This window comes from Scyliorhinus torazame, chromosome 27, assembly GCF_047496885.1.
Source record: "Scyliorhinus torazame isolate Kashiwa2021f chromosome 27, sScyTor2.1, whole genome shotgun sequence".
Classification (NCBI taxonomy): Eukaryota; Metazoa; Chordata; class Chondrichthyes; order Carcharhiniformes; family Scyliorhinidae; genus Scyliorhinus; species Scyliorhinus torazame.
Genome location: NC_092733.1, coordinates 1,841,553 through 1,854,816, shown reverse-complemented (window position 1 = coordinate 1,854,816; position 13,264 = coordinate 1,841,553). Strand labels below are relative to the sequence as shown.

Here is a 13,264-nt window from a genome sequence, read left to right as displayed (position 1 = left end):
GGGGCTATGGGCTGACGCCCTAAGTAGGGTTAATTCCTCTTCCTCGTGTGCCAGGCTTAGACTGATACAATTTAAGGTGGTTCATAGAGCGCATATGACGGGGGCGAGGCTGAGTAGATTCTTTGGGGTGGAGGACAGATGTGAGAGGTGCTCAGGAAGTCCGGCGAACCATGTCCATATGTTTTGGTCATGCCTGGCACTGGAGGGGTTTTGGAGGGGAGTTGCGGGAACTGTATCTAAGGTGGTGAAAGGGGGCTAGCACTATTTGGAGTAGTGGACGAGCCGGGAGTGCAGGAGGCGAAAGAGGCCAGCATTCTGGCCTTTGCGTCCCTAGTAGCCCGGCGAAGGATCTTGTTAATGTGGAAGGAGGCGAAGCCCCCAGCGTGGAGGCCTGGATAAATGATATGGCAGGGTTTATCAAGTTGGAAAGGATAAAGTTTGCCTTGAGAGGGTCTGCGCAGGGGTTCTACAGGCGGTGGCAACCGTTCCTAGACCATCTCGCGGAGCGTTAGATGAAGGTCGGACAGCAGCAACAGCAACCCGGGGGGGGGGGGGGGGGGGGCATCGTTCGTGGTTTGGGGGGGGGGAGAGAAGGGGGATTCTTTGGGGGGCATTTGAGCAAGAAAACACATGAATGATCCGGAAACTGACATGTACGGGAAGAATCCAATGTACAAAGTTCTGTATCTTATTGACTTGCCATGTTCATGTCTTGCCACGCGAGTTCTCTTTCTTTTCTTTGTTACGGGGGGGGGGTTTGTAAGGTGGAAAAAATTGTTGAAAAATTCTTAATAAAAACATATTTTAAAAAAAGAATAATACCAGTCCTCCAAAACATCATTGCCAACCATTCGAGCAGGCACCTCCAACACAACAGGACGCCCTCAGCCAATATTATGAACTCAAACTACGGAGGTAGAGTTTAAACCCATAATTTTCTGAACAAGGCAAGAATGTGGCAAGTTTAATTAATCACCTTTTTTTTCAGTTAATTTACCTTTCCCTATGCAAAAGCTATCCTTGTTTTCATTCCTTCATTGGATGTGGGAATCACTGACAAGGCCAGCATTTATTGCTCATCCTTAATTGCCTTTGAGAAGAAGGTGGTTGAACACAATTGAATGGCCTTCTTGGGCATTTCCGATGGTAGCTGAGAATCAACCACATTGCTGTGGGTCTGGAGTCACATGTTGGCCAGACCGGGTAAGGACGGCAGATTTCTTTGTGAATCCGAGAGGTTCTCCAGACAATCTGGTAGTTTTGTTGTGACTCTTACTGATAAGAGCCTTTATTCCAGATTGATTTAATTTAGAATCGTAGATGTTTACAGCACAGAAGGAGGCCATTCGGCCCATTGTGTCTGCACCGGCTCCCAAAAGAGCAACCCAGCTAGTCACATTCCCCAGCCCTATCTCCGCACTCTAAATTCATCACTTTCAAAGATAGGTCCAGCTCTCTTTTGAAACCTCCAATGGAATCCGCCTCCACCACTTCCCCAGGAAGCACACTCCAAACCCCCAACAACTCTCTGAGTAAAGAGGTTTCTCCTCATCTCACTCCAGCTCTCTTGCTGACCATCTTGAAATTGTGACCCTTGGTCACTGACTTACCAACCAATGGAAACAGAATATCCTTCTTTACGCTGTCAAAATTGGTCAGAATTTTGGGGCAGCACAGGGGCGCAGTGGGTTAGCCCTGCTGCCTCACAGCCCGAGGTCCCAGGTTCGATCCTGGTTCTGGGTCACTGTCCGTGTGGAGTTTGCACATTCTCCCCGTGTTTGCGTAGATTTCGCCCCCACGACCCAAAGATGTGCAGGGCAGGTGGATTGGCCACGCTAAATTACCCCTTAATTGGAAAAAATTAATTGGGTACTCTAAATTTTTTTTTTTTAATTGTTCAGAATGTTGAACACCTCACTAAGGTGACCTCTTAATCTTCTCTGCTCCAGGGGAACAAGTCCAATTTCTCCAATCTTTCTTTGCATCTAAAATTCCTCATTCCTGGTATCATTCTAGTAAATCTCCTCTGCATTCTCTCCAGGGCTTCAACATCCTTCCTTAAATAAGGTGCCCAGAACTGAACACAATACTCCAAATGTGGTCTGACCAATGATTTACAAAGAACAAAGAAATGTACAGCACAGGAACAGGCCCTTCGGCCCTCCAAGCCCGTGCCGACCATGCTGCCCGACTAAATTACAATCTTCTACACTTCCTGGGTCCATATCCCTCTATTCCCATCCTATTCATGTATTTGTCAAGATGCCCCTTAAATGTCACTATCGTCCCTGCTTCCACCACATCCTCTGGTAGCGAGTTCCAGGCACCCACTACCATCTGCGTAAAAAAACTTGCCTCGTACATCTACTCTAAACCTTGCCCCTCTCACCTTAAACCTATGCCCCCTAGTAATTAACCCCTCTACCCCGGGGAAAAGCCTCTGAATATCCACTCTGTCTATGCCCCTCATAATTTTGTAGACCTCTATCAGGTCGCCCCTCAACCTCCTTCGTTCCAGTGAGAACAAACCAAGTTTATTCAACCGCTCCTCATAGCTAATGCCCTCCATACCAGGCAACATTCTGGTAAATCTCTTCTGCACCCTCTCTAAAGCCTCCACTTCCTTCTGGTAGTGTGGCGACCAGAATTGAACACTATACTCCAAGTGTGGCCTAACTAAGGTTCTATACAGCTGCAACATGACTTGCCAATTCTTATACTCAATGCCCCGGCCAATGAAGGCAAGCATGCCGTATGCCTTCTTGACTACCTTCTCCACCTGTGCTGCCCCTTTCAGTGACCTGTGGACCTGTACTCCTAGATCTCTTTGACTTTCAATACTCTTGAGGGTTCTACCATTCACTGTATATTCCCTACCTGTATTAGACCTTCCAAAATGCATTACCTCACATTTGTCCGGATTAAACTCCATCTGCCATCTCTCCGCCCAAGTCTCCAAACAATCTAAATCCTGCTGTATCCTCTGACAGTCCTCATCGCTATCTGCAATTCCACCAACCTTTGTGTCATCTGCAAACTTACTAATCAGACCAGTTACATTTTCCTCCAAATCATTTATATATACTACAAACAGCAAAGGTCCCAGCACTGATCCCTGTGAAACACCACTGGTCACAGCCCTCCAATTAGAAAAGCATCCTTCCATTGCTACTCTCTGCCTTCTATGACCTAGCCAGTTCTGTATCCACCTTGCCAGCTCACCCCTGATCCCGTGTGACTTCACCTTTTGTACTAGTCTACCATGAGGTACCTTGTCAAAGGCCTTACTGAAGTCCATATAGACAACATCCACTGCCCTACCTGCATCAGTACGAAGTCTTACAACACCAGGTTAAAGTCCAACAGGTTTGTTTCGATGTCACTAGCTTTCGGAGCGCTGCTCCTTCCTCAGGTGAATGAAGAGGTCTGTTCCAGAAACACATATATAGACAAATTCAAAGATGCCAAACAATGCTTGGAATGCGAGCATTAGCAGGTGATTAAATCTTTACAGATCCAGAGATGGGGTAACCCCAGGTTAAAGAGCTGTGAATTGTACCAAGCCAGGACAGTTGGTAGGATTTCGCAGGCCAGATGGTGGGGGATGAATGTAATGTGACATGAATCCCAGGTCCCGGTTGAGGCCGCACTCATGTGTGTGGAACTTGGCTATAAGTTTCTGCTCGGCGATTCTGCGTTGTCGCGGGTCCTGAAGGCCGCCTTGGAGAACTCTTACCCGGAGATCAGAGGCTGAATGCCCTTGACTGCTGAAGTGTTCCCCGACTGGAAGGGAACATTCCTGCCTGGTGATTGTTGCGCGATGTCCGTTCATTCGTTGTCGCAGCGTCTGCATGGTCTCGCCAATGTACCACGCTTCGGGACATCCTTTCCTGCAGCGTATGAGGTAGACAACGTTGGCCGAGTCGCACGAGTATGTACCGCGTACCTGGTGGGTGGTGTTCTCACGTGTAATAGTGGTATCCATGTCGATGATCTGGCACGTCTTGCAGAGATTGCCATGACAGGGTTGTGTGGTGTCGTGGTCACTGTTCTGAAGACTGGGTAGTTTGCTGCAAACAATGGTTCGTTTGAGGTTGCGCGGTTGTTTGAAGGCAAGTAGTGGGGGTGTGGGGATGACCTTGGCAAGATGTTCATCGTCATCAATGACGTGTTGAAGGCTGTGAAGAAGATGACGTAGTTTCTCCGCTCCAGGGAAGTACTGGACGACGAAGGGTATTCTGTCGGTTGTGTCACATGTTTGTCTTCTGAGGAGGTCGGTGCGGTTTTTCGCTGTGGCGCGTTGGAACTGTCGATCGATGAGTCGAGTGCCATATCCCGTTCGTACGAGGGCATCTTTCAACGTCTGTAGATGTCTGTTACGCTCCTCCTCGTCTGAGCAGATCCTGTGTATACGGAGCGCTTGTCCATAGGGGATGGCTTCTTTAATGTGTTTAGGGTGGAAGCTGGAGAAGTGGAGCATCATGAGGTTATCCGTAGGTTTGCGGTAAAGCGAAGTGCTGAGGTGACCGTCCTTGATGGAGACGAGTGTGTCCAAGAATGCAACTGATTTCGGAGAGTAGTCCATGGTGAGTCTGATGGTTGGATGGAACTTATTAATGTCATCGTGTAGTCGTTTCAATGATTCTTCGCCGTGGGTCCAACGGAAAAAAATGTCATCGATGTAAGTGGTGTATAACATTGGTTGAAGGTCCTGTGCAGTGAGTAGGTCCTGTTCAAACTTGTGCATGAAGATGTTGGCGTATTGGGGTGCGAATTTGGTCCCCATGGCTGTTCCGTGCGTCTGGATGAAGAACTTGTTGTCGAAGGTGAAGACGTTGTGATCCAGAATGAAGCGGATGAGTTGCAGAATTGCGTCTGGAGATTGGCAGTTGTCGGTGTTGAGTACTGAGGCTGTTGCAGCAATGCCGTCGTCATGGGGGATGCTGGTGTAGAGTGCCGAGACGTCCATTGTGACGAGGAATGTTCCTGGTTCAACTCGTGCGACTCGGCCAACGTTGTCTACCTCATACGCTGCAGGAAAGGATGTCCCGAAGCGTGGTACATTGGCGAGACCATGCAGATGCTGCGACAATGAATGAACGGACATCGCGCAACAATCACCAGGGAGGAATGTTCCCTTCCAGTCGGGGAACACTTCAGCAGTCAAGGGCATTCAGCCTCTGATCTCCGGGTAAGCGTTCTCCAAGGCGGCCTTTAGGACCCGCGACAACGCAGAATCGCCAAGCAGAAACTTATAGCCAAGTTCCGCACACATGCGTGCGGCCTCAACCGGGACCTGGGATTCATGTCGCATTACATTCATCCCCCACCATCTGGCCTGCGAAATCCTACCAACTGTCCTGGCTTGGTACAATTCACACCTCTTTAACCTGGGGTTACTCCATCTCTGGATCTGTAAAGATTTAATCACCTGCTAATGCTCGCATTCCAAGCATTGTTTGGCATCTTTGAATTTGTCTATATATGTGTTTCTGGAACAGACCTCTTCATTCACCTGAGGAAGGAGCAGCGCTCCGAAAGCTAGTGACATCGAAACAAACCTGTTGGACTTTAACCTGGTGTTGTAAGACTTCGTACTGTGCTCACCCCAGTCCAACGCCGGCATCTCCACATCATGGCTACCTGCATCAATCATCTTAGTGACCTCCTCGAAAAACTCGATCAAATTAGTGAGACACGACCTCCCCTTCACAAAACCATGCTGCCTCTCACTAATACGTCCATTTGCTTCCAAATGGGAGTAGATCCTGTCTCTAAGAATTCTCTCCAGTAATTTCGCTACCACTGAAGTAAGGCTCACCGGCCTGTAGTTCCCTGGATTATCCTTGCTACCCTTCTTAAACAGAGGAACAACATTGGCTATTCTCCAGTCCTCCGGGACATCACCTGAAGACAGTGAGGATCCAAAGATTTCTGTCAAGGCATCAGCAATTTCCTCTCCAGCCTCCTTCAGTATTCTGGGGTAGATCCCATCAGGCCCTGGGGACTTATCTACCTTAATATTTTTTAAGACACCCAACACCTCGTCTTTTTGGATCTCAATGTGACCCAGGCTATCTACACACCCTTCTCCAGACTCAACATCTACCAATTTCTTCTCTTTGGTGAATACTGATGCAAAGTATTCATTTAGTACCTCGCCCATTTCCTCTGGCTCCACACATAGATTCCCTTGCCTATCCTTCAGTGGGCCAACCCTTTCCCTGGCTACCCTCTTGCTTTTTATGTACGTGTAAAAAGCCTTGGGATTTTCCTTAACCCTATTTGCCAATGACTTTTCGTGACCCCTTCTAGCCCTCCTGACTCCTTGCTTAAGTTCCTTCCTACTTTCCTTATATTCCACACAGGCTTCGTCCGTTCCCAGCCTTTTAGCCCTGACAAATGCCTCCTTTTTCTTTTTGACGAGGCCTACAATATCTCTCGTTATCCAAGGTTCCCGAAAATTGCCGTATTTATCCTTCTTCCTCACAGGAACATGCCGGTCCTGAACTCCTTTCAACTGACACTTGAAAGCCTCCCACATGTCAGATGTTGATTTGCCCTCAAACATCCGCCCCCAATCTATGTTCTTCAGTTCCCGCCTAATATTGTTATAATTAGCCTTCCCCCAATTTAGCACATTCATCCTAGGACCACTCTTATCCTTGTCCACCAGCACTTTAAAACTTACTGAATTGTGGTCACTGTTCCCGAAATGCTCCCCTACTGAAACATCTGCCACCTGGCCGGGCTCATTCCCCAATACCAGGTCCAGTACCGCCCCTTCCCTAGTTGGACTGTCCACATATTGTTTTAAGAAGCCCTCCTGGATGCTCATTACAAACTCCGCCCCATCTAAGCCCCTGGCACTAAGTGAGTCCCAGTCAATATTGGGGAAGTTGAAGTCTCCCATCACCACAACCCTGTTGTTTTTACTCTTTTCCAAAATCTGTCTACCTATCTGCTCCTCTATCTCCCGCTGGCTGTTGGGAGGCCTGTAGTAAACCCCCAACATTGTGACTGCACCCTTCTTATTCCTGATCTCTACCCATATAGCCTCACTGCCCTCTGAGGTGTCCTCCCGCAGTACAGCTGTGATATTCTCCCTAACCAGTAGCGCAACTCTGCCACCCCTTTTACATCCCCCTCTATCCCGCCTGAAACATCTAAATCCTGGAATGTTTAGCTGCCAATCCTGCCCTTCCCTCAACCAGGTCTCTGTAATGGCAATAACATCATAGTTCCAAGTACTGATCCAAGCTCTAAGTTCATCTGCCTTACCCGTAATACTTCTTGCATTATAACATATGCACTTCAGGCCACCAGACCCACTGTGTTCAGCAACTTCTCCCTGTCTGCTCTGCCTCAGAGCCCCACTGTCCCTATTCCCTCGTTCTCCCTCAATGCTCTCACCTTCTGACCTATTGCTCCCGTGCCCACCCCCCTGCCATACTAGTTTAAACCCTCCCGTGTGACACTAGCAAACCTCACGGCCAGGATATTTATGTCTCTCCAGTTTAGATGCAACCCATCCTTCTTATATAGGTCACACCTGCCCCGGAAGAGCTTCCAGTGGTCCAGATAACGGAAACCCTCAATCCTACACCAGCTGTTTAGCCACGTGTTTAGCTGCTCTATCTTCCTATTTCTAGCCTCACTGGCACGTGGCACAGGGAGTAATCCCGTGATTACAACCCTAGAGGCCCTGTCTTTTAACTTTCTGCCTAGCTCCCTGAACTCCTGCTGCAGGACCTCATGCCCCTTCCTGCCTATGTCGTTAGTACCAATATGTACAACGACCTCTGCCTGTTTGCCCTCCCCCTTCAGGATGCCCTCTGCCCGTTCGGAGACATCCTGGACCCTGGCACCAGGGAGGCAACATACCGTCCTGGAGTCGCTTTCACGTCCACAGAAGCGCCTATCTGTGCCCTTGACTATAGAGTCCCCTATTACTATTGCTCTTCTGCGCTTTGACCCTCCCTTCTGAACATCAGAGCCAGCTGTGGTGCCACTGCTCTGGCTGCTGCTGTTTTCCCCTGATAGGCTATCCCCCCCGACAGTATCCAAAGGGGTATACCTGTTCGAGAGGGGACAACCACAGGGGATTCCTGCACTGACTGCCTGCCCTTTCTGGTGGTCACCCATTTCTCTGCCTGCACCTTGTGTGTGACCACATTTATATAACTGCGATCTATGACGCTTTCCGCCACCTGCATGCTCCTCAGTGCATCCAATTGCTGCTCCAACCGAACCATGCGGTCTGTGAGGAGCTCCAGTTGGGTGCACTTTCTGCAGACGAAGCCATCCGGGACGCTGGAAGCCTCCCGGACCTGCCACATCTCACAGTCAGAGCACAGCACCCCTCTAACTGACATTGCGTCAATTAATTAAAATTAAAAGGTTTTTTTTAAATGTTATATTTTTTAAAAAAGTTTTTTAATGTTACTGTTAACTATCTGTTTCCTAGCACTAGATTTCTAATATAAATGCGAAAGCTAAATATAGTACTCTCCGATCTCTGGCTTAGATACCCTTCTAAATTATAATTAAGTAATTATGTTTAATTAGTTACCAATGCTTAATTTTTTTAATTTAGTGTTGATTCCCAACCAGCCACTCAGGTTACAACTTTTCTGTTTCCCCCCAACACACACAATTTGAAAAAGGTATAAAAGTAAAAATGAGTAAAAATCACTTACTTACCTTCTTACCTTCTGAGTGTCTGAGATGTTCTCAGGTTCTCTCCCTGACAGAGACTGCTCCTCCTCCTCCGAACGGCTCCCGAAACTAGGCCGCGATCTTTTAAAATCTCCACTCTGACTCGCAGCTCCCGCGCTTTTTAAATCTCCCTCGCTTTTTAAATCTCCCGGCTCTCTCTCCTCTCGCGCTGTTTTCAATGTCCCGGCTCTCTTTCCTCCCGCGCTTTTTAAATCTCCCGCGCTTTTTAAATCTCCCGGCTTTCTCTCCTCTCGCGCTGTTTTCACTGTCCCGGCTGTCTCTCCTCCCGCGCTGTTTTCACTGTCCCGGCTGTCTCTCCTCTCGCGCTGTTTTCACTGTCCCGGCTGTCTCTCCACTCGCGCTGTTTTCACTGTCCCCAGTGAAAATTTGTAAAGGTTTTCTATTTTGTTTTAAATTTAGAGTACCCAATTAATTTTTTCCAATTAAGGGACAATTTAGCGTGGCCAATCCACCTGCCCTGCACATCTTTGGGTTGTGGGGGCGAAGCACAAACACAGGGAGAATGTGCAAACTCCACACGGACAGTGACCCAGAGCCGGGATCAAACCTGGGACCTCGGCGCCGTGAGGCAGCAGGGCTAACCCACTGCGCCACCGTGATTTAGAATTTGTTGAATTTAAATGTTTTAGCAGCTGTGATGGTATTTTAACTTGACGCCAAACCAACCGATTAATAGTCCAGCAACATAACCATTGCGCTATCACAGCTATATGGCCAGATGGTCTGCAGAGAGACATCTACAGCATCGGCCATTTCCTTCTCCCCTTATGTTCAGACTACATTCACTCTCTTGCTGAGTTGAGGTACCATGGGCAAACCTCAACAGAATGGTCATTCTTCATATACAAACCCAGGCAACAGTGGTAATAGATTCATAGAATCCCTAGAGTGCAGAAGGAGGTCATTTGGCCCATCGAGTCTACACCACCGACCCTCTGAGCAAGCACCCCACTAAGGCCGACTCTTACACCCTATTCTCATAACCCCACCTAACCTTTTGGACACTAAGGGGCAATTTAGCTTGTCCAATTCATCGAACCGGCACATCTTTGGAGTGTGGGAGGAAACCGGAGCACTCGGAGGAAACCCACGCAGACACGGGGAGAATGTGCAGACTCCACATAGATGGTCACCCAAGACCGGAATCGAACCCGGGTCCGTGGTGCTGTGAGGCAGCAGTGCTGATTAACCACTGTGCCACCCTCTTGTCAGTCACCTCTGATTCAGAAAGCTGCAGGTTCAAATCCCACTGCAGAGACTTGAGTACATAATGTTGAATGACACTCCCAAAGCAGCACTGAGGGAATGTTCATTATCACCGTGCTGTTTGTGGAACCTTGCTATATACAAATTGGCAATCTCGTTTTCTACGTTATTAAAAAACAAATTGGGTATTCTAAATTTTTAAAAAAGGAAAAAAAAAGTTCTTTGGGAACTGCTGGGATTGTGAAAGGTTTCTATAAATGTAAATTGATCTTTTTAAATATGGATGAGATTACAATGAAACCGCATGCTCTCCTCACCTAATAATCACGAGCACAGATAATAGCTGCTTTTGCAACAACTGAGGGAAACACATCATCTGTTTGTGCCACTTCTAGCTTCAGTAGTTGTTGAACATTTCACTTACTTTTAACTCAGACTAATTACTGTTTAATTAAGACATTAATTGGGGAGGAAAGTAAACTGTTTACACCTTTTCAAGACAAACCTTGTCTGTTCCGTTAGTGCTGTTCATTCATTACATCAGTATCTAAGTGTAATTTAGTTTTCTGATTTGTGAAGTTTTATTTATAAATTTGCCTGTTCACTCTAATTAATATTTCTGTTACATTTTAGACGTGGCAAAAAATGACAACATAAAATGAGGTGAGTGATATTTGCAAGCATTCCCTCCATTTCATGCCTGTCTGATTGCATGTGTATGGTCAAGTTGTTGACAAGCTAGATGTGTTTGACAGATTCTGTACTGTTCCCCTATTAGAAACCTCACACCATGGGCTTTTATATAACCTCCATTCCTGCTCTTGCCAATTAAATACAACCACAATGTTGTGTTAGACCCGAGAGCTCAGATTCAAACCCTATGTCCTATTCATCACCAAACCATCCACTTTCATCTTGTACATACTGTCTATCTGAATAACCAACTATTCTGGGTAGTGAAGAAGCAGATAGACAATGGGTGCGATTCAGCAGCTTCATCATGCCTGACTTGGTGTCGGGACTAGGCCGTTGAAGCTCACGAGAGGCCTCTCGCGAGATTTACGATGCTCAGAACGTCGCAAAGCTTGACGGAGGCAGAGTGGAACCATGGCACTCCCGCTGGCACCTGGGCATCTTGGCACTGCCACCCAGGCACCCTAGTACTGCTGGGGTGTCTTGGTGACACTGCTATCCTGGCTGGGGCGAAGCCAGGCTGGCAGTACCAAGGTGACTGGGTAACCAGGTTGGCACTGCTAGGGGTCATGGCCTGAGGGGGGCCATGCCCATGAAAGGGGGTGTGTGGGGATTTTGAATAGTAGGGGGTTGAATGGGAGGTATGAAAGAACCTCATGAAGGTGGGGGGGGTGGATTAAGGGATGGATCCTGAAAGGAGGTGACCTGAACATATCAGAGCCCTCAGCAACCCCACAGCAGGATGTCCTCACTTGGTTTGGGGGGGGGGGTTATTGTCCATGTCTGCGGGGGGTGGCATTGCCCATGGGTGGGACCTCAAGCGCGCTTGGAGATCAGGGCACCCTTTTTAATGGCGCCCACTGTCTGAGCAACTAGTTCCACTGGCGAGTTCAGCTCCCCACTGCTGAAAAATTCCTGAGTTTGGGCTAGACCGGGGAGAAAGTCCCCAAGGCACAAAAAATGGCTACGTGTGGGTGAACACCAGTGTGGATCTCATTTCAAAAACCGGCAAGAAACACCCCTCCACGCTCGCCCAAAATGAGGTTTAGAAATTACCCAATTAAGGGTCAATTTAGCACGGCCAATGCACCGACCCTGCACATCTTTTTGGGTTGTAGGGGTGAGACCCACGCAGACACGGGAAGAATGAGCAATCTCCGCACGGACAGTGACCCGGGGCCGGGATCAAACCCGGATCCTCGGCGCCGTGAGGCAGCAGTGCTAACCCTGCGCCATCGTGCCACCCCCTTAGAAATGTTTTGGTTGAATCGTGCCAACATGTAATCTCATGAAATGCTCACTTTTGACTTGCCTTTTCCAACATGATTCTTGTTGTAGGCCTCCTGAATTTCACTCAGTATAAACTCCAATTCCTCCAGAATTCTACTGTCCTTACCCTCTCCTTGATTAAACTCCACCTACCTATATCACCCAGTGTTTACTAACCTCCATTAACTTCCCTCCCACAGAAGGTTGATGTTAATCCACCTTGAAAATAGATCCTAACATCTAACCCCAAGTCCCACCTTTCTGCTCTACCCATTGGGATTCACTGTACTTATCCTCAATTAGGAATATAGGAGCAGGAGTAGACCATTCAGCCCCTTGAACCTACTCCACCATTCAACTGGACCAAGGCTGATCATCCACCTCAATGCTATTTTCCCCACAATCCCCATATCTCTATCTGTCATTGATATCTAGAAATGTATCCATCTCTGTTTTAACATACTCAGTGATTGAGCATCCACAGCTCTTGAGGTAGAGAATTCCAAAGGTTCAGAATCTCTGGGGGAAGAGAGTCCTCCTCATCTTCGTTCTCAGTGGCTTACTCCTTATTCTGGGACTGTGTCCACTGGTCCTGGAGCCCCCAGCTAGAGGAAGCTTACTTTCTGCATCTGCTCTGTCTAGCCCCTTAAAAATTTTGTAAGTTTCAATGTGATCAGCTCTCATTTGCTAAACTTTAGGGAATACCCATGCCCAGTCTCCTGAATCTCTCCTCATTGGATAGTCTCCACATAGTCCCCAGGAGTTAGTCTGATGAAGCTTTGCTGCACTTGCTCAATGGCCAGTATGTCCGCCTTTAGGTAAGGGGACTAAAACTATACACAGTTCTCCAGATGCGGTCTGATTATGGTTCTATCCTTTGAAGCAAGACCCTTTTACCTCATGTACTCCCATGTTTTGCAAAAAAAAGGTTAACAGACCATTTGCTTTCCTAATTGGCTGTTGCACCTGCATATTAGCTTCCAGTGACTTAGAAACAAGGATACCCAGGTCTCTTTGGACATCAAAATTTCCCAGTCTCTGACCAGTTAAGAAATACTCTACACCTCCGTTCCTCCTACCCAAATTAATAGCTTCACACTTATTTACATTATATTCTATCAGCCATGTTGTTTCCCACTCATTTAGCCTGTCCAAATCCCCTTGAGGCCTCATAACACACGTTCTCACCAAGTTTTGTGTCATCTGCAAGGTTGGAAATCATACATTTGGTTCCCACATCCAAATCGTTAATCTAGATTGTGAACAATTGGGGCTCAAGAAATGATCCTTGAAGTACCCCACTAGTCACAACCTGCCAATTTCATCAGATGTAACACAATCCTCAACCTCCTCCCTC

At 47.6% G+C, this 13,264-nt stretch overlaps 1 protein-coding gene across 3 annotated transcripts in view; it reads left to right on the top strand.

Moving 5' to 3' along the window:
• The window catches only part of LOC140403122 (uncharacterized), a 164,501-nt gene that overhangs the window by 149,253 nt on the left and 1,984 nt on the right, over positions 1 to 13,264 (top strand). For all 3 annotated transcript variants that reach the window (XM_072490766.1, XM_072490765.1, XM_072490764.1), the window contains one exon: positions 10,579 to 10,608. In XM_072490766.1, coding sequence (XP_072346867.1) covers positions 10,579 to 10,594 — 16 coding nt within the window. In that variant the 3' untranslated portion in view covers positions 10,595 to 10,608. The remainder of the gene's footprint in view (positions 1 to 10,578; positions 10,609 to 13,264) is intronic.